Source organism: Misgurnus anguillicaudatus, chromosome 23 (genome assembly GCF_027580225.2).
Source record: "Misgurnus anguillicaudatus chromosome 23, ASM2758022v2, whole genome shotgun sequence".
NCBI classification, from domain to species: domain Eukaryota; kingdom Metazoa; phylum Chordata; class Actinopteri; order Cypriniformes; family Cobitidae; genus Misgurnus; species Misgurnus anguillicaudatus.
In genome coordinates, this window is record NC_073359.2 from 17,931,824 (window position 1) to 17,953,195 (window position 21,372).

Below are 21,372 nucleotides of genomic sequence, written 5' to 3' on the forward strand. Positions count from 1 at the left end.
GTACTTTAAATTTACCTTGCGGTCCATCGAGCTTGGCTTTCTTCACTGCAATAAAGAAAGACATTTATGTAAATAAATGACAAAGAGAGGCAAAAATAATCACACTTTACATATCAGGCAGATCATTTGAGATATACAGAGTCGGCTTATTTGCATTTTTGCATGAGGGATACCGCAAGGCTGTAGACTTGAGTTTACCATCATTTACTTTCTGTCATATCTTTATTTAGAAAGCTGAAAGTGTGACCCATTCTGTGAAAATCCAGCATGAGTCATTTGACTCTGATTTACGGTTTTCTATATAAAATCATCCTACATATCAGAACATATACTGTGAAAATACTGGATTAAACTGGATTTCACAGACAGGGTCACATATGATTTAAAAAGGTACAAGTAAATTCAGCAAGCAATGCACTCCTGTAATCATAGCACCAAGTTATACACATACAGATAGCACTGCCAAGGTTTTTAAACACGTACCACAGTATTTTTTACATTTACCATGTAAAGTTATATATACAGTAAATACCATGGTACCACCAGTTCTTTATTAAAAGAGATGAAAAAGAAAAAAAGATATGTGAACACCTTGCAAAAGCTTGCGTGTCAGCAGCATAGGATTTTGAAAAGATAATCTTTCTGGCGATTGCTTTATGATATACAATATTAAAATGGTTGTGAAATTGCAGAGAGAGGGATCTTACATAGCAAGAGTGGTACTAGTCACTGTCAGTTTTGCCTCGGGAAGTCTAAATAAAACCATTTTCCATCTGAGATCCTGTTCAAAAGCCACTGACGTCAACAGTCCATTCATAATTCATATTGATCCATTCAGTGTGAGCAGACAGCATGTAAAGGACTCCTAAAATAATCCAGAGTCATTTACTGTAGCACTGTAATCTTTCATAGTCAGTCATCCTCTTTAAAACAGTCCTGAATGTTATAGAGCAAAATTTCTCAGCTCTTTTTACTTTAAAACTTTAATAAATTACACCTGAGACAATGCAAGCTTTTAATAATACAACAGAGAAACAACATGGGATTTCTTAAAGGGACATTCCACTTTTTTTTAAATATGCTAATTTTCTAGCTCCCCTAGAGTTAAACATTTGATTTTTAACGTTTTGGAATCCATTCAGCTGATCTCCTGGTCTGGCGCTAGCACTTTTAGCATATCTTAGCACAATCTATTGAATCCGATTAGACCATTAGCATCACGCTAAAAATAACCAAAGAGTTTCAATATTTTTCCTATTTAAAACTTGACTCTTCTGTAGTTACATCGTGTACTAAGACCGACAGAAAATTAAAAGTTGTGATTTTCTAGGCAGATATGGCTAGGAACTTTACTCTATACATTCTGGCGTAATAATCAAGGACTTTGCTGATGTAACATGGCTGCAGCGGGCGTAGTGATATTACGCACTGCCCGAAAATAGTCCCCTGCTATTAAAAGTTACCAAGAGGACTATTTTCAAGAGGACTATCACTACGCCTGCTGCAGCTATGTTACATCGACAAAGTCACTGATTATTACGCCAGAATTAGAGTATAGTTCCTAGCCATATCTTTCTTGAAAATCCCAAATCCTTATTTTCCGTTGGTCTTAGTACACGATGTAACTAGAGAAGAGTCTAGAAGTTTTAAATAGGAAAAATATCGAAACTCTTTGGTTATTTTTAAGTGTGATGCTAATGGTCTAATCAGATTCAATGGATTGTGCTAAGCTACGCTAAAAGTGCTAGCACCAGACCTGGAGATCAGCTGAATGGATTCCAAAACGGTAAAAATCAAATGTTTAACTCTAGGGGAGCTAGCCTGGGTTCCAGCCGATCTTAGTCCCGCCCACAACATTTTAAAAGACGGGAAGATCGGTCTGGGGTTTCTCCATTGAGGAGCTTCTATGCTGGTCGAACCAATCAAATTGTCAGGGCGGGCTTTATACGATGATGGACAGATGATCAACAGTAACGTAATCAACCACGTCACCAAAGAGCGCGTGTGTTGAATCTGTTTACAACGAAATGGCTGCCGCTGTAGAATTCAGCTGTGTGTCTGTTCTAAAAGATATCGACAGCGCATTGATTTTAAAAGAGGAACAGAGAAACGCGAGCAAGGCATTTGTTGATCGGAAAGATGTTCTTTCCGTCCTTTCTACGGGATTCGGCAAAAGTTGGTCGCACTTATGGAGGACAAAGTTTAAAGAAGCAACTGAAATGGGTATCACGCGATGCAACTCGGCGTGCACGACGAGATGGATATAATGAGCGGTCGTTGCCAGCTTCTTTTCGGAACCCCTGAATAAGTGGAGGGACATGCTAGGCTCCGATATTTTTCAAGCAAATGTAATGGGTATCAAAAGACGTCATTTCAACATAAGTCACACACTCCGTTGCTCTGATTGGTCATGGTCTATCCAATTGAGTGCAGAGGCATTTTTCGGTTGAGACATGCCTCATAATCATAGCCCAATGGAGCGGTATCAGACTCAAATTCTGACTAGAATTTAGTATGACAACGTCAGGCTATAGGGGAGCTGGAAAATGAGCATATTTTCAAAAAAAGTGGAATGTCCCTTTAATATGTACACCACCTGTCAATGGGGCAGTATCCTTTATAAAGGTCCTAATATGTACACATATTTGATACCAATTGAGGTACTAATGTAGTTAAGGTGCACAGCTGTACTTTTTGAAAGGGTACTAAATATTTTAACCATTTTCTGACAGGGCAACGTTGAACTGCAGGATCCCAGCCTGAGGTTTAGACTCATGCCTTGTCTGGGTTTCCTCTCTCTGCACCCACACATCACTTCCTACCATGTGGCTGACACACACGTGTGCTGCCTCTATCTCTTCCCCTCGCGCTCCATTAATCTCTCTGTGCAGTCACGCGAGTGGAGCGAGCTATATCCTGACACTAAAAATATCAACTTCAGGGTGAATCTGAGTCAAGGGGTTTTGGGCGAGGGGCTAAAAGCTTGGAAAAAATGAAAGCACCCTTCAGTGAGAGTGAGGATTTGGCATGCAGGTGTTTGAGGTAATCAAACTGTGCATAGGGGTCTGCAAACTAATAGCCTACATGTTGGGGAGATAAAGCCTGAGAGTCCGGAGGAAAGATTTGCATTAATTGATTTGTTGAAAGCCACTTCATCAAATGCCATTTGCAAAAGCAATTAAGCATTAACTTTATAAACTGATATTAAGTGAACATACTAAAACAAGAAGGCTATTTAAACCACCAGATTTTTAGATGCAATCCAATAAAATAATAATTTACGTTGGCAGGTGCTTTTATCCAAATATTACAGCGCTTTAAGTCTACACATTGTTCCCTGGGGATCAAACCCATGACCTTTAAGCTCTCAATGCAATGCTCTACCAATTGAGCTACAGGAGACTAAAAAAGACAGTTATGTAAGAATCCAGGACTGTTAGCATCAAAACACATCCAGTGGGAATTAGGCAAGCTTTCCTGTACATGTGCTCAGGTTAGTGAGAACGACACCAGTTCACACACACCCACTCACCCACTGTCATTTTTGGACACTGGCTGTGAATCTGCTGCCTGTTTAATTGCAGTGACAGACACGTTTTTGGATCAGAATGACTATGTGGGATGTGCTGAAAGAAACGCAGCTTACAGTATCATTCAGATGTCTCCTACAACGGATCTCTTGCAGCAGATCAATCTTACTGGCATGTTGTTTTGTGTTAAGTGGCAATTGGGAACTGAAGCAAGCCAGGCCAACATGGGCCCACGGCCCACTGAGGGCCAAAGAAAGGCTTGCTGGTCTTATGACATTTAGAACGCAAGAGATTCTGATAGTGTTTTCAATATTTCAAAGCTTATTATTTTGCAATAGACTAAAGCTAATATAGAAAGGTACAATAGTGTACACGTAATGTACACTCCAAAAAATGCTGGGTTTTTTTCAACACAGCATTGTGCCAAAAAGGGACAAGCCCAGCCTGCTGAGTTGTAATTTAACCCATGCTGGGTTGTTTTAACCCAATATAAACATTTTCTGGGTTAATTTTAACCCAGCTGCTTGGCTCGTCCCTTTTTGACCCAATGCCGGGTTGAAAATTACCCAGCATTTTTTAGAGTGTAATATATTATTAAAAATTAATTTGTCTACCACAGGAAACATTACATATGAACTAAGAAAGGCTAAAAATATTAATGGCTTCATGAATGGCAAACCTGAAATGGTAAAACAGTTACAAGACTTATCCATTAAACCTAACCCTGTAACCATCCTGTAACACATACCCTTATTATACATATGTTCATAAAATCTTAAAGAATAACCTAAAATATTCATATATACAAAAAGAAAAAAAGTATAAAAATAATAGTGCTGGACAAAGATTAATCGCGATTAATCGCATACAAAATAAAAATGTTTTTTTTTTTGCATAATATATTACTGTGTGCTGTTTGTAATTATTATGTGTACCGTATATAAATACACACACATTCATGTATATTCATGTATACACATTCATGTATATATATTCTATATTAACAATAAAAATTGATATATAAATAAAAATGTTCTGAAATGTATATATGTGTATGTGTTTAAATATACATAATAATTACAAGCAGTACACACACATATATTAGGCAAAAATGCACTTTTATTTTGTATGCAATTATTGCGATTAATCTTTGCCCGGAACTAATAATTTTTCCTCTCCTATACGTTTTCTCATAGTATACTTTAGTATTGATTATAGTAAACTGTAGTAAAATCCTATAGTTTTTTGAACCTCAACATTGTAAATATTAAATTTATACTACAGCATTTTCTACAACATTTATAAATGTACTATAGTTAATTAGCATAGTAGTATAATTACTACAATATAATACAATTTACTATAGTAAATATTACAATACACCATATTTTCTACAGTTTATCAATTCACTATTGTTAATACTACAGTACACTACAGTTTACCATAGTAAAAATTTAAGTTTACTATAGTATTTACTAGTTGTAACCTAACAATCCTGTAATGCACTTACACTTACAAAAGTGTATTATTCACCCTATGCTAGGTTGTTTCAACACAAAATGCTGGGTGGTTTTAACCCATTATTGGGTCAAATATAAAATTTTCTGTGTTAACTTAACCCAACAGATGGGTTGAAAATAACCCAGTATTTTATTAAGTGTGTACCCTTATGCATATATGCACATAAAATGTTAATGAATACAAAAAGGAAGAAATCATAAAAATGTACTGCATGTAATGTCGATATGACATTCAAGCCCGTAAGATTATGTGGTGATTTTAAGAAAAAATATTTTGTTTAATGCATCGTTTCAAGGATGCTCCAGTGTTCAAATCAACATTCAAAAGTCTTTATTTGAAATTTCTTTACATAGTACCTGTATCTGATCCTTTTGTGTATATGTGACCCTGGACCACAAAACCAGTCATAAGTAAAACAGTTATATTTGTAGCAATAGCCAAAAATAGATTTTATGGATCAAATTATTGATATTTTATGCCAAAAATCATTAGGAAATTAGGTAAAGATCAAAAATGTATTCATCATTAGTAATATGTGTTGCTAAGGACTTCATTTGGACAACTTAAAAGGCGATTTTCTTAATATTAAAATTTTTGCACCCTCAGATTCCAGATTTTCAAACCGTTTCTTTACCAAATATTGTCATATCCTAACAAACCATACACCAATGGAAAGCTTATTTATTCAGCTTTCATGTGATGTATAAATCTCAATTTAAAAAAGACCCTTACAAATGGTTTTGTGGTCCATGTGATAGACCTCATATATTGTCAGTATATAAAAATAACATTTCCGAGAAGAAAACATGTAATATTGATCATCACAAATGTTTTGAACTTATTCTATGCTGTTTTATCAATCTACTGTAAACGTGGTTATAAATAGATGTAGTATACATCAAAGCGGATCCCACCTGAGCAGGGGATCAAACTAATGCTGCATCTGAAGAGAACACACCCCTGAATTGAACTGCCATTTAAGGCATGAACTACTGGGCGGTTTCAACACTGATCTCGGTTTGAATGAAATTTGTGTCTTTATCCTTAAAAAACATGCATGTACATGAAGCAATACAGACTAATAAAAAGGGCAACAAGCACGGAAGCGGCACTCCTATCTCGACCCCTCACATCTCGCGTGACATTTCGACCAAACGGCTCATGAGTAAATTAATTTAAACTAGTAATTAACGTCAACTCAACTAATATTAATTCGCTCACTAGCCAAATGTTAGGTTGTTTCAACCGACTTTTTGGGTAAAATACGGACAAAGCCAACCGTTGGGTTTAGTTAATCTAGAAAATGTCCAACCATTGGACTGTCGTGCATTCAATTCATTAGGCTACAGAAAAATGTACATTAAAACAGTATCCTCTTAATTACAATAAAAAAAAAAATGACTAACACTTAAAATTGCTAGAGATTTATAAGTAACACAAGTAGTACATGCATACACATCCAACAGCTGACTGTCATGAAACAGTAACGCATCAATGAATGAAATAAATACACTTACCTCCAACACACAGCAGTGACATCTCTCACTACAAATATAATCACCACTCACGCGAATATTATCTGTTCGTTAGTCCACAAAATTAAACTCTTATTGATGTATTGAGATTTTTTTCTGTTGGGTAACCTCCCCACTTCAGCACACTACTCCAAAAATATACAAATATAACAGCTTTTCTTTCGATGTCTACGGTGAATTAAATCCGAGTGTGTTTGTGTGTCGCCCTCTCGGTGTAAAATGCTGTTAATCGGGCGATTCGTGATTATTAGCGCTGGTTTTCAGCTGCTGGTAACGCGACGCGCAGCCATCTTGTTCAGCACCGCCGCCGCGAGGACAGCTACTACAGTGACGTCACGGCCCTAGCCGTGCACGCGAGCGGTGTCGTGAGTCCGGCAGATCACGCGGAAGACACTCCCTTCCTTTTATTCCATTTTATAAATGACTTCATAGTTATTCATAAAACTTTTGGAACAAACTGAGCTTTAAAAAAATAGTGAAAACCTTAAGAAGCCTGAATTTTTTATGTATTTCTATTTTTGTCCCATATTTGTTTTACTATTTTATCAACTTACTACATCTAATTAGTATAGTTTTTTTTCCAGCATTATATTGCTTTTAATGATGATGCTCATTGGAAAAATAGAAGACAATATAGTTGTAAAAATATTAACAAGCTTGATGACATCGTCAAAAGATTATAAATCAAAAAGGGCTAAAGAAGCACTTCAGACATGCAGCATTTCTTGTGTCGAAGAATTCTGTATATTTTTGTAGGCTAACAATCTCTTAATGTGCAAGCTGTATTTACCAAAAGAGTAGTTGTTCAATTAAAAAAAAATTATGACAAATTGGCAAACAATTTAAACATAAAGGATAGCAAGTTTAACTCAAAAACATTATAAATAGAAATACCTTAAATAAAGTACTGTCATGCTAGTTGTGAACCCATGACCATCTATGTGAGAATCTAATTAGTATAGTAGTAGCCCAAATAAATTACTATAGTAAATATCACAGTTTACTACAGTATTTGTTAGTTTATCAATTCACTATAGTTAATAGTACTGTAAATATAGTAAATAATGCAGAATGCTATAGGAAACATCAACAGTGCAGCAATCATTTCAATGTACAACAATTTATATAGTAAATATAGTTAATTTATCATTTCACAATTATACTACAGAATCCCATAAAATGCAGTTATTACTATAACACACAACAATTTACTAGTTTGTTATAGTCAATATTTAAATATACAACACTATCCAACTGGGATTTAATAAAAGCTTTTCCCAAGATTTTCATCAATCATTTTTGTTCAGATCATTGTTTTTGAAAGGGTCCTAAAAACCCATAAGGGGCTTGAACAGGTCTAAAACACTTACTATTGACATATCAGGTTCACACTTCATGACTGTCCTAATTTTGGGATAGATTCAGACCCCAGATAGAAAATAAACCCATGCTTATTTATGTTAACTAAACATTTATGCAGTTTTACACCATTTAGATGAATTCTGCACAAGTGGAAACACTAGAGATTTGAAGCTTCTTAAATGTGAATTGTAATTATTTTGCACATAGATAAATAACCAATTTCTAATACAATAGGGCTTGCTTTTTAGTGGTGTGGTCCATGCTACCATCTATTGGATGAGTATGATATCTACTGAACAATGTAGAGTGTGTATCCACATACTTGTAGGATCCCAAAACTAGTAATAAAAGAAAGGAAAAACAGCCAATTGTTGCCAGATTTTATTTTTGTCAACATCTTTTTTGCTTCAAAAACATATTTTCCATCTTTTTAAAAAAATCAATCAATCATAAATTCATTCCAGTACATCACTTTAACAAAGTAAACTCCTGAACTGTTTTGAATGCTAAAATTTATTCATATTTGTTCAGCAAAATTTATTTTTTTAGGGAACACAGCCAAAATCAACATCAATATTTTATAGAAAATATTGCTAATTGCAATATTTATGGCAGAAAACATGACACAAAAATATATTGTTTTGCAATGCACATTACTGTGCAACAAGGGTTCAGGTCATTGAATATAAAATACTACACTTTCACATTTCATTACAATTTGTTAGTAAAGAGGATATTACATGGCAAACAGTTTAGCATGCCTTTAAACCATTATGTCCATGGTCCTAAACAGACTCCATGCAGGATCCCTTGAGCAGCTGTAAGTATCAAAAACCGCAATAACAATGTTCTAGATGATTAATGCCAATGTGTTTAAAATTTGCCAGCACCCGCGTTACAAATTAGCTCAAAGATGAGCTACACTTTTAAATATGCAATTAATCTGTATTGCACTATTACACCTTGGCTGAGCCTTTGTCAATGGTTCCTGGCCTTTCCAAGGCTTTGGTCAAACCGGATGGAGAACTCATAAATCACAGCACACTGTAGATGTGTTCAAAGCTTCTCACTGGTGGATAACAAAAATGAAATATAAAAGGTAAAAGCATTGCCACACACTTGCTTTTGAGATGAATTTTCCCTGTCTTATAAAAAAAAACAATGCGAGCACAGAAATCAATGACATGTAAGAGTGAAACAGTGACACAAAGGCACAGGTGTTTAGTTAAAATACTAAAACTAGCTTATCTATATGATATGCAACAACATTGTCATTTGGGAAATGAAAGACAAGGTCCCACAGTCCTTCCTGACTTTTACCCAATATCGCACTGGGGCTATATCTTACCTGTCAAGGTGAGCGAGGAGCTCTTGTAGCTTCACAACTAAGCCACGATGCTCGTGGGGTCTAGTCTCTAAAACATTACTCAAGCGACCCAGGTACGAGTCTAGAGATCCAATAGAAGGTGTCTCACCCGTGCCTTAAAAAAAGTCAGAAAATCAAACAATCTGTCAATCTACTAATACTATTTAAATAAAAGCCAATAGTATATGAGACAAATGAATGACACTGACCTGGTAAGGGCACAGTGGCCAGGCTGCTGACCAGTGAGTGTTTTATTGTCTGTAGATGGCGCTGTAGAGCTTGTGTGCGGAGTTCATCCTGGCCAAGCTCTGCTTCCAGTCGCTCTTTAGCGCTGAACATGTCGGCAATGTGCTTTTGCAGCACCGCGTTCTGCTCCTCGAACTCCACGTTAGCTTTACGTAGTCGTCGTAGTTCTGCTTCTCGAGCTGGGGATTTTGGTTATTTGATAAGAAAACAGCATTTCACACTCATAGATATTGCTCGTACTTTAACATGCCTAACTTACCTTTGTTTTGGTCTAGAAATTCTTCTGTGAAAATAGGGACATCAAATCTGGTGGAGAGGTCTGAGCTCTGAAAGAAAGTTATGAAAATAATGCATTATAATACTAAAGGTAGATTTTTAGATTTAGCATATGATTTTATCCTAAGTGACTTACAAATGAGGAACAAGATCTACAGTACCTTTGGTACTTACCTTAAAACCTGCTGATCCAGAACTGCTGGCATTGATTATGACAGACGTCACCTCCTCTGTTAAAAAAAAGTTTTAGAAAACAATTGCACTTGCAATTCGAAACAGTACAATGCACAAAACACTTCATAAACATATGCTATCCCTAAACACAATAACAGATAGAAAGACAGATAATGTGATGTACCAAAAAATTAGGTTTTATATGCACTCATCAAGTCATTAAAGAGACACTCCACTTTAAAAAATTTGCTCATTTTCCAGCTTCCCTAGAGTCAAACATTTGATTTTTACCGTTTTGGAATCCATTCAGCCAATCTCTGGGTCTGGCAGTAAAATTTTTAGCATAGTTTAGCATAATCCATTGAATCCGACCAGACCACCAGCATCTCGCCAAAAAACAAACAAGTAGTTTCGGTATTTTCCAATCCAAAAATGGACTCCTCTGCAGTTACATCGTGCACTAAGACAGACGGAAAATTAAAAGTTTTGATTTTTGATAGGCAGATATAGCTAGGAACTATACTTTAATTCTGGCATAATAATCAAGGACTTTACGCCAAAATGAGAGTATAGTTCCTAGCCACATCGGCCCAGAAAAGCGCAACTTCCAATTTTCTGTCAGGCTTAGTACACAATGTAACTTCTTAAGAGTCAAGTTTCAAATAGGAAAAATATCAAAACTCTTTGGTTATTTTTTAGCGCGATGCTAATGGTCTAATCAGATTCAATGGAATGTGCCAAGCCATGCCAAAAATAGTACCGCCAGACCTGGAGATCAGCTGAATGGATTCCAAAACGGTAAAATCAAATGTTTAACTTTAGGGGAACTAGAAAATTAGCATATTTTCAAAAAAAGTGGAGTGTCCCTTTAAAAGCAAAAGAGGACGCCACATGAACAACATATAGAGTACAACCACCTCTTTTAATTCTCTTGTCTTGAACTTTAGCGCACGTGATCTGATACGCCTCACTCTTCTGATACTCTTTGAGGTCTCGTGCATACTGCATTTTGTCCCTTTCTGCTTCATCTAGGTACCGCTAAAAACAATAATACATACAATCAGTGAATAAACGCATTATAGATAAAGGCACATAGCTTGTAATCCGACATTGATATACAAAGTATAAAAGCTATTCATGCATATCCCAATAGGAAAATAAGTAGTACCGCTGTTTGTCATGAGTGGCCAGGCGGCTCCATTCAGCACCGAGTCTCTTAGTAATTTCGGGAAAGGGGAGATCAGGGTGCAGAGCACGGATATGTTCCCGTCTTTCATTCAGGAAACGCACGTATCCAGTAACCGGAGCCTTGGGTCCATTAGGCAACACCTTCTTTCTCTTTTTACCTTTTGGCCAGCCTCGCTTCTTAACGGGCTGAGCGGATGATGGGCTGTTCTGTAAACAAATTAATATACATCAAATCAAAGTGAACATGTTGACCACTCTATTAAACAATTCTGTTATATAGTTATATATTTGTGCATTTTGTGACATATGAAAGATGAGGTTACTGATTTAAAATGAGCTTTAATCTTACCTCCTCCTGCCCTGAGTCAATGTTTTGGGAATCTTTAGACGCAGGTGCATCACTCTGCTCTTGCTTAACACCACCCATAACAAAGACCCTTGGAGATACAAAACCATGTCATATTTCACTTCATATTTCAATTCATCTTTTTGCATAAAGAAAATGCAGCTTGAATTTAGAACCAATAAGAAGCATTTTAAGCACATTTACACAGCAAATCGCATTATAATGAGTCCTGGTGTTTATATTATTTCCAATTATTCTCATTACACAAGTAAAGAAATACAAAAAATATTATTATTAATAAAATAAGAAATAATAACATTATTATCATAATATCTTGCAACCATTTTTGTGCAACATTCCTTATATTTAATTTTGTGTTTAGAGAAAATTTGTTTAAATTTTAGGTATTTTAAAACTGTAGAAAACATTTCTATGCATCAAGGGAGCGAACAAAAAGTTGTCTAGATAGGCAGCTCACCCCATTTTGAGACAGAGGCACCATAATCGATGGTTATGTGTTAATTAATACGTGTTTTGTTATCCGATAAAATGTATTAGACGATGCATTTTAAAACACGCGTGTATTATAATGTTGAATACTGGATAATAGCCAATTATTATTAGCATAGGTGGCTAACTAGCCTCTGTATAAGCTCAAATGTGTTAAACAAATCGCGTCTTTATTTGCAATAACCGTATACATTTGTATATATTGGTGACTATTGGTATTTTAATATAGTGCGCGCTATTTATAAATAACATTTCGACTTACCTAAATTATTGCCTGTTTTCGTAACTCAAACGCTAGCTTATGTGCAAACGTTGGTTTGATGGACAGTTCCCTGATGATTGTGATTGGTTTGTGCGATTTAGTAGGCGGGGCAAACGGCATGCGGTTTATTTGCATGACGGGAAATAAAGTTATGATGGTGCATTACATATTTAGGATTTTTCTTTATAAAACTGTGCAAGAGTAGCAATAGTTATTTTACCGTTTAGTATTTTTATTTTCTTAAATTATATTCAACAATATTATTCAAGCCAGTGATTATGGAATAAACATATTATAATGATATTATGAAGTAATTCACACGCCATTATGTCATATTTTGCATGCAAACTCTATTTCCCTCGATCAAAAATGTTATTTTTTGTGTGTGGTATGTATGCAAATTGTTACACATTCAGGATTTTATATGTGAAAGGCCAGTCTCTGCCAATCATTTATTTCACACCTCACCTAAATAAACATAATTCTTATCAAAATCAAAATTTATTTATGTTTTTAATTACGGCAATACACATCAAATAGAAAATGAACCAAACTTCCTTTTGCAAATAGACTTTTTGCACAATACGGTTATGTTCGGTTTCATGCGTTATGACATCAAAGTACCGCGAGAGCGATTAAAAACCATTGGTTTTAAATCGCTCTCGCGGTACTTAAATACCATAAAATAGTCAGTCTGCGCAGCGTCGCACGATGTCAAATATACCTCTTGTGTATTTGAAAGTGAGTTTAAAAGCTTAAATATTTATATATTAGGAACACGGAGCATTCCAATAATACGAAAATACATACTTACAACATAGATCCATAGTAGTTGTATTTTTTTAAAATGTTTTTTAATAAAAAAGTCGTTCATCACAATTAACACAAAGTAACAGATTTAAAAATGCGCTAACAACTTGACTGATTAGTTGTTAATAGGAACGAATATAAATCTATTTATATTAACTACATCTCATATAGCTTATCTCGTTCCAAAAATTTAAACGAACACCTGCATCTTCTCCAAAGTATTTTAGAGAATAAATATGAAATAAATACATACATAATTTAATCATTTAAATACATAACATAATTTAAATAAACATGCAGGAGGGCAAAGATAAATAAAAGAGGTTCTTAATTTCTCGTGGGAAGTCAGTCAGTCATTTGGCCAGTATTTCTGGTTATGCGCTGTTGTGTATGTTTACTCCAGTCAAGCCTGCAGTGCTCACCATCCAAGATGGCTGCGGGTGAAAGCAATACCCGATCTTCGTGTCTAAACTTGTCCAATTCGGGTCCGCTGGGCAACGCACCGCCGAGCAACGGCACCCACTCTTCCCCCGCGAGTAACGGGGGATCGGCGGGTGCAAATAGCGGAATGAACCGGAGCGCGGGGAATACGAACCCTAGGTCGGGCCCGGAAAACGGCGGAGGCGCCGATTCCGCGGTGAGATGCGCGCCGAGCACCCAGAACCCTCCGCGGCAGGCTGCCGGTCAGAGCGCCGCGGCGGCACACGGTGCGACTGCGGGCGCTGCGTCAAATATGACGGCGACATCATCATCGTCATCTTCTTCATCATCCTCCAGCGCATCTGATGCGTCCGCCGCCGCCGTTTCTTCGCTTCCCAGCAGCCCGGCTTCAGTTTTGGTGTATCGAGAGCCGGTCTACAATTGGCAAGCGACAAAAAGTACAGTGAAAGAAAGGTTTGCCTTTTTGTTTAACAACGAAGTGTTAAGTGACGTCCATTTTTTGGTTGGGAAGGGAATGGGAGTGCAGCGCATCCCAGCCCACAGGTAGGGATGAATAGCGGTATGTTTATTATAATTTTTTAGTCATTTTTTATTCTTATGTGTATTGCAACAATGCAAGCTAATGGATGTAGTGTATACTGCTGGCTTGGCAAAACACATAAAAATAGTATTATTAATATTATTATTAAACGTATTGTATGCATTTATAGCTTAATTTTAAATATGCATTCTGAATAAATGCATTTTGTAGCTTCATTGTAAAAATATGCATCACAAATAGCTTAATGCATTTTGTAATTTAATGCATTCAAAATAAATAGTTTTATTGTATTGTATCAGTTGCGGTCGATTAAAATACAAACCACAAAAGGCATTTGTGTGGCAATAATAAAGCCACATTAAAGCATCAAATGCCGATATTTACAGTCGGATCCCGTTGCTCTTCCGCAGATTTGCTCTCGCTGTGGGAAGCGCCGTGTTTGATGCCATGTTCAACGGTGGCATGGCCACAACGTCCACCGAAATTGAGCTCCCAGACGTGGAACCGGCTGCATTTCTAGCCCTTCTCAAGTAAGAATGGGCCGCTTAATGCTCTATATACTGCTGTCCTGTGTGTTGACCCCTCTCATAATGTCCTTCATGTGCCCTCTGCCATTGAGCTGCAAGAAGTCAGCTGGCACGTGCAGAGAAGTGTGCCATTATTGTGACAGTGGTTCCTGCCAGAATGCCATGCAGTTGATCTTGCTGGAAAGGCACAAATGAACAAAGCATCTATGTTAAAGCAGTGGCGGCCGGTGACTTCTTTTTCGAGGACGCACGATGCGAAGCTCGTCGCAACATGTATGTAGCCTGTCATTTGTGTGGCGCGTCATTTCAAAATATGTATTCGGCGCGTCATGTAAACTTGCATGATGTCAAAATGCGAACTTGCTGCGGGCGCTTCCAAGGGGTTTATGATAAAACGCTCACGTTTGACAGATACTCGCTAATCTCATGTGTAATCAAAGTTAGTGTCTTGCGAGTATATTGTGAATGTAAGCGTCTGTTTAATCATAAATTCTTTTTGACGTGTGCAGCAGGCACGTATTTTGACAAGAGGCATGATGCACATGGTTCGCATGGCTTAACGAACACATATTTTGACATGACGAGCAACACACATGACACCCCGAACACATATTTTGAATTTGCGCCCCTCAGAAGAGAAGTCACCGGCTGCCACTGATTAAAAACTCTCTAAATCGTTTTGCTTTTTTTTAAATAACTGAGGTGGCTTTTGCTACATCAGTAGCAGGTATTGTGGCAGGTTACGAACAAGAGATGCACTGATTTATTTATTTCATTTTTGCCCATAAGGATTTTAACGAACACTATTGGTTGATACCGCTATCACTTATATGCAATGTTGGGGGTAACGCATTACAAATAACGTGGATTATGTAATAATATTAATTTTCTGAAGTAACGAGTAAAGTAACGCATTACTTTTTAAATGTACACGTACATTTTTGAGTTACTTTTTCAAAAAAGTAATGAAAGGTACTTTTTTAGTTTAATTAATTCGATTTGAAAAAATTATGTACTGAATTAAACTAAACATAGCCACATTATGCACTCTATGCCTACACCCCTGTGTGGGAACAGTTTCTGAGTCAGAAACTGAGATGGCAGGCCAGAGCTCAACATTTTTGTGATAAAATATGCAATTTCTTAATGCAGATCTTTTCAGTCATAAAAAACACCCGCAAGTCCTGAAATAGATCAAGCCTCAGCCAAGAAAAAGTAACGCAAAAGTAACTAAAAAGTAAAGTAAGCATTACTTTCCATGAAAAGTAATGCAATTAGTTTTTTTTTTTTTGGGAGTAAAAGCTCCCAAAATGCATTTTTTTGTAATGCATTACTTTTAAAAGTGCCTGCCGTTAATGAATAAACTATCGGTTTGTTATTTCTGTTTTTCATGCTATAGCCGATATGTCGATTGTTTTCAAGCAGGATTCATAACTTTGTGGCTTAAAAGTCTGTTATTGAGCAAGTACAGTACAAAAATAATCAGTGTACCATACCTTACCTGGATACACACTGGTAGGCTGTAATAATGATTTATAATATGAGCTTTCGGGTACGATTTCGTGACATCACAACATCATTTGACTTCATCAACATTAAGATAAGTAGCAGCTATATAATAATTATGTATGATACACACATGCATGTATAATTTTTAAGAAAAAAATATGTGTATATATATTAAGTATTCATTTTTATTTCTATGAATATAAAAATGTATATACACACGTAAATATTTCTTAAATCTGTGTGTATTTTTATAATTTATATATACATAATTATTATACACAGTACACAAACATATATATGATGTAAACGAAAACTTTTATTCTACAAACGATTAGTTGTTATGCAGCCCTAAAGATGAGTATTAAACGTAACCTGCAATTTCATCTATTAAACAGAGAGGGCAGTATAAAGGAGAAAGTTACAGATTGTTGAGATAAATATCGGCAGCTTATACATCGGTGCATCTGTATTTACGAAATTACATTATTCATAAGTGTAAACCCAACCAGAACCTTAAAATGTTCTGGATGTTTTGAGATGAATTAATAACAAATCTCAAACAAACCCCTAAACATAGAACGGTAATGTTTATAGTATATAAATATAACAAAATATATATCTAATGTTTAGCTATATACCTATTTGTCTTTCTGTCTCTCTATCAGTTTATAATTCTGCTTTGTTTGTCTTTATTTAATTTAGATTTCTATACTCAGACGAAGTGCAGATTGGACCGGAGACCGTTATGACTACACTATACACCGCTAAAAAGTATGCAGTGCCCGCTCTGGAAGCCCACTGCGTCGAATTCCTGAAGAAAAATCTACGCGCTGACAATGCGTTCATGTTGCTTACCCAGGTAACATATCGAGCACAGAACGCAATCATGTTCAATCCTCACGTTTGACAGCTCGCTTTGAAATCCTTGCAACCTAGCCTCAAGCCCATAAAGTTGGATTGTTGTTGCGCTGGCTATTTTAGTAAACACTATTTCTGCTTTCAGGCACGGCTTTTCGACGAGCCCCAGCTGGCCAGTCTCTGCTTAGAAAATATCGACAAGAACACAGCGGACGCGCTGGCTGCCGAGGGCTTTACAGATGTCGACCTCGGTATTGCTTTTTACAAAGCTCACCTACTGAGACCAAGCATCAGGTGTTCAAAAATCATCAAATAATACAAATCCGAAAATGTAACGTTCTCTCCTGTGCAGACACTCTTGTGGCCGTCCTGGAGAGAGACACGCTGGGTGTACGGGAAGTCCGTCTATTCGGTGCTGCGGTCCGTTGGGCGGAAGCCGAGACCCAAAGACAGCAATTACAGCCGACCCCGGAAAACAAGCGCAGGGTGTTGGGAAAAGCACTTACACTTATTCGCTTCCCTCTTATGACTATTGAAGAGTTTGCAGCAGGTAGTTTTCATAAACTATACATCTCTTTTGTGTTTTATCTCAGTAATCTCTTTGTTTTATAATTGTAATCACCATGCATGGACGGTTTCATTATAAATGATAGTTTGTTGTATTACACTACATTTTTTTAAATCTTACACTTTGTGTGTGACAGGCCCAGCACAGTCTGGTATACTCACAGATCGAGAGGTGGTCAGTTTATTCTTACATTTTACCGTCAATCCAAAACCTCACGTAGAGTTTATCGACCGACCTCGCTGTTGCCTCCGGGGAAAAGAGTGCAGCATCACGCGCTTCAGTCAGGTGGAGAGCCGTTGGGGCTACAGCGGAACCAGCGACCGGATCAGGCGAGTTGTGGCCCCAACAGAATATGCAGAGATGACTTTAGACATGTTTTGTTGATGTTTGTGGACTCAAAGTAATGCTTGCTTTCAAATCTCAGGTTTTCTGTGAACCGCCGAATATTTGTGGTTGGATTTGGGCTCTATGGCTCCATACATGGTCCAACTGACTATCAGGTCAACATTCAGGTGAGAATTGTTAGCCAGGGTTCCCACTGGTCCTTGAAATCCTTGAAAGTTTGTGAATCTGGGGAAAAAAATTCAAGGCCATGGGAAGTTGCTAAACTGTGCGCTTTAAATGTTTATATCTTCTGTATGCGAATGTTGATTCATACCAAAATGCTGTATTTGACAAATGAAAACGTCTCGGGTTACGTATGTAACTGTTGTTTCCTGAGTAGGGAACGAGGCGCTGCGTCTCCCTTGCAATACTTCCTGCGTCCCTGTAATGCCGTCTTTGGCAATATTTCAGATAGCGATATACTTCCTGGCTCCGCGTCACCCTGTCTTTGTCGTTAAGCCTCACCATTGGTTGAATTTGATATACACATTCAGACGCACTTACCCTAGGAGGCGTCCCCAAAGTGTCACCGCAGTGACGCAGCGCGAGTTCCCTCAAAAGGGAACTGTAACAATGTATCTTAAAAGGTAACACGATGTAACCTTGCTCTTACTTGAAATGTGTCCCCACATTTAGTTTTTGAATTTGAGGGTATTGGACCTGGAAAGTCCTTGAAAGGTCCTTGAATTTGAAGTTAACTAAGGTGTGGAACTCTGTTGGTTTTTTATTATTAATATTGATTGATAATGTTAATGTTTTTCTCCGCTGTAGATCATACATACAGACAGCAACACAGTTCTGGGTCAGAACGATACAGGCTTCAGTTGTGATGGAACGGCCAGTACCTTTAGAGTTATGTTCAAGGAGCCCGTGGAAATTCTCCCCAGTGTCAACTACATCGCCTGCGCCACGCTCAAGGTAAAACATGACTGCATGTACTCAAAGTTGGAGATTTGCGGCTTTAAGTGTATGAATATTAGCTTTGCTATAGTAGTGTACTTTTAAAAGCTTGAGCAATAAAACAAGTCCATTTATTTTGGAATATTACCTCATCAGGCACTTGTGGGCAATGAAAACCCAGCGAAAAGGGGACATATTATGAAAATCTGACTTTTTCCATGTTTAAGTGCTATAATTGGGTCCCCAATGCTTGTATCAACCAAGAAAATATGAAAAAGATCAACTCAGTAACTTAGTTTTGGTAAACCATTTTCTGCAAGCATGTGAAAAAATAGGTCATGGAAATCTGGCTCCGCTTGTGATGTCAGAAGGGGATAATACCACCCCTTAATCTGCACTATCCAACCACGGCACTGCTGTTATTGCAGAGATCAGCTCATTTGCATTTAAAGCAACACTATGTAGTTTCCATGTAAAAATGACTTACAGCTCCCCCATGTGGTTGAAAAGCGCAACAGTGCCTGGTATCAGACACTCTACTGCAGGCAGGGGGAGTGGCGGGGCTGTGTTTCCTACCCTTCACCGCCACTTTCGAGTGTGCTTGTAGCAGCTAGGAGGCTGCTCAGGTTGCAGCAACAGTACAATTTGTCCAGTTAAAAGTTGTTCTATCACTGAAATAATTTTAGAGACATTATTTAAAGGTAAAAAACTACATAGTGTTGCTTTAAAAGGACACACATAAAACGGCACATTTTTGCTCACACCTACATAGTGGCGATTTTAAGATGCTGTAATAAATTAGTTTGAGCTAAAACTTCACATACGTAGTCTGGGGACACCAAAGATTTATTTGACATCTCCAAAAGTTTTGTGAAATGTACCTCTTAAGTTATTTTTGTATTTTACAATTTTCTACATAAAATCATCCTACCTAATGTAAAGAATGTTGTGAGAAAATCTTTATATTTATATTTAATATTGACTGAGTAAGATCATGTCAAAGATTGCAATCAAACAGACAGGGTCACATATGAAATAATTTATTGAACGCTATTAATGTAAAACATCCAATGAATAATCTCTATATAGACCCAAACACACACGTGTGAATTGTTTTGTCATTCATATTTCATGAATTATACATGAATCTGATCAGTCGATGATTTTGCAGGGACCAGACTCTCATTACGGGACAAAGGGGATGCGCAAAGTCACCCACGAAGCCCCGGCGACCGGCACCAAGACCTGTTTCACATTCTGCTACGCTGCAGGAAACAACAACGGCACTTCAGTAGAAGACGGACAAATCCCAGAAGTCATCTTCTATACATAATGACCATACAAAAACCCAAAGACTCTTACATTGCATTTTGTGGCCAATTCACCGGTCTCCCGTAGACCGGCGGCCAAATACTGATCTCTCATTTCTAGTCTGTTGTTTCGATTTGAGCATGAGAATTCAGTCGTTTCAAAGTGTACTTAGTGTACAGATTTCATTTCTACCCGAGTAGCACACATCGTAGTGAAACCTTGATGTTACGACGAGCCCGTTTCACTGCTATAGGTCAGAGCTCCATATCTTAAAAGTCGGCTTTAGTTTGTTTGTTGGAAACTATTTTTGGTCCCACTTTTGACCCTTGATTGTTAAATGCGTACCAATCCTTCGAATCGCACCAATGCACTTCTGACCCAGACGTAAGAGCCCATTCTCCGGGGTTTGGGAAGGTACACTACATTTAGATTAACCGTTTAAGGGACTGTTATGTACCCATTACGAGTGGCCTGCACCCTTTGATGGAGGTTTTTGCTGTTTACCGTAGTTGCCCTTTTTATTGAGCAAAAGCTCGTACACAAGCTCTAAAATATTGACGTCGGTGAAATACTGAACACGTTTCTATTGTAAATTCACAATATTGTTTTCTTGAGATATGTTGATCAGAGGTGATGAGGAAACAGCTTGATGAATGTATCAATGCTTACCTTGTAAGCGCTGTAAATATGTTCGTGTCTTGTTTGTGTGTTTCATTAAAAGTCTGCAGACCTAGTTTGAATATCAGACTACACAGCATGCAAAACAATACTAGTGAACTAGATTTTTATGTTCGCGCATGCAAAACCCGTAGCCACCATGCTGTGGTGGGTGGTTGCTTTTTGATCCTAGTAAAAAACAACCCACCCCAAAGTTTCAAGTCCCTCCTTTTTTAGTTTTTCTTTTTATCTAGCAATGATGGAAGTCATTGCTTTAGCCATACAAAAACTGGGTCTTACCCAAATTAAAACACTTATTCCAGGGTAAATGACTTTGTTTCAATGTCGTTACATTCAGTTGCATCACCTTAACCAACTCTAAAATAGGTCATTAAAGTATGAAACAAGCAAGCATTGTGAACTACATTTAAAATGCATTGCAGCCTCTGTGTTCAAGAAATGTTAATCTAGCAAGTAGGGCTGTCACATGATTAAATAATCGTCTCATCGTGATTGTTTGACCTCATCGTGATGATTTCAGATCACCCCA

At 37.3% G+C, this 21,372-nt stretch overlaps 3 protein-coding genes across 5 annotated transcripts in view; 1 reads left to right on the forward strand and 2 right to left on the reverse strand.

The window, feature by feature from the left end:
- unc13a (unc-13 homolog A (C. elegans)) overlaps positions 1–6,921 on the reverse strand; it is a 59,465-nt gene extending 52,544 nt beyond the window's left edge. Inside the window, exons 1-2 of the mRNA XM_073862175.1 lie at positions 6,569–6,921; positions 16–45 (exon numbers count right to left, since the gene is read on the reverse strand). Of these exons, the coding sequence (XP_073718276.1) occupies positions 16–45; positions 6,569–6,590 (52 nt within the window). The 5' untranslated portion in view covers positions 6,591–6,921. The remainder of the gene's footprint in view (positions 1–15; positions 46–6,568) is intronic.
- Positions 6,922–8,316: 1,395 nt separating this feature from the next.
- hmg20b (high mobility group 20B) lies at positions 8,317–12,465 on the reverse strand. Its single transcript, XM_073862246.1, has 9 exons — positions 12,317–12,465; positions 11,548–11,635; positions 11,175–11,405; positions 10,928–11,042; positions 10,011–10,066; positions 9,820–9,886; positions 9,524–9,739; positions 9,297–9,429; positions 8,317–9,017 (listed from the first exon to the last, which is right to left on the reverse strand). The coding sequence occupies exons 2-9, from the start codon at positions 11,623–11,625 to the stop codon at positions 9,005–9,007; spliced, it is 909 nt and encodes a 302-aa protein (XP_073718347.1). The 5' UTR covers positions 11,626–11,635; positions 12,317–12,465; the 3' UTR covers positions 8,317–9,004.
- A 1,020-nt stretch (positions 12,466–13,485) lies between these two features.
- Positions 13,486–20,898, forward strand: btbd2a (BTB (POZ) domain containing 2a). 3 transcript variants are annotated; one of them, XM_055217275.2, is made up of 9 exons: positions 13,486–14,110; positions 14,519–14,638; positions 16,847–17,003; positions 17,148–17,253; positions 17,355–17,552; positions 17,707–17,899; positions 17,995–18,082; positions 18,726–18,872; positions 20,026–20,898. In XM_055217275.2, the coding sequence occupies exons 1-9, from the start codon at positions 13,503–13,505 to the stop codon at positions 20,185–20,187; spliced, it is 1,779 nt and encodes a 592-aa protein (XP_055073250.1). In that variant the 5' UTR covers positions 13,486–13,502; the 3' UTR covers positions 20,188–20,898. The 3 variants fall into 3 exon arrangements, with proteins under 3 accessions (XP_055073250.1, XP_055073251.1, XP_055073252.1); XM_055217276.2 differs by having other exon boundaries at positions 13,486–14,020; XM_055217277.2 differs by lacking the exon at positions 14,519–14,638 and having other exon boundaries at positions 13,487–14,020.
- Positions 20,899–21,372: the final 474 nt, after the last annotated feature.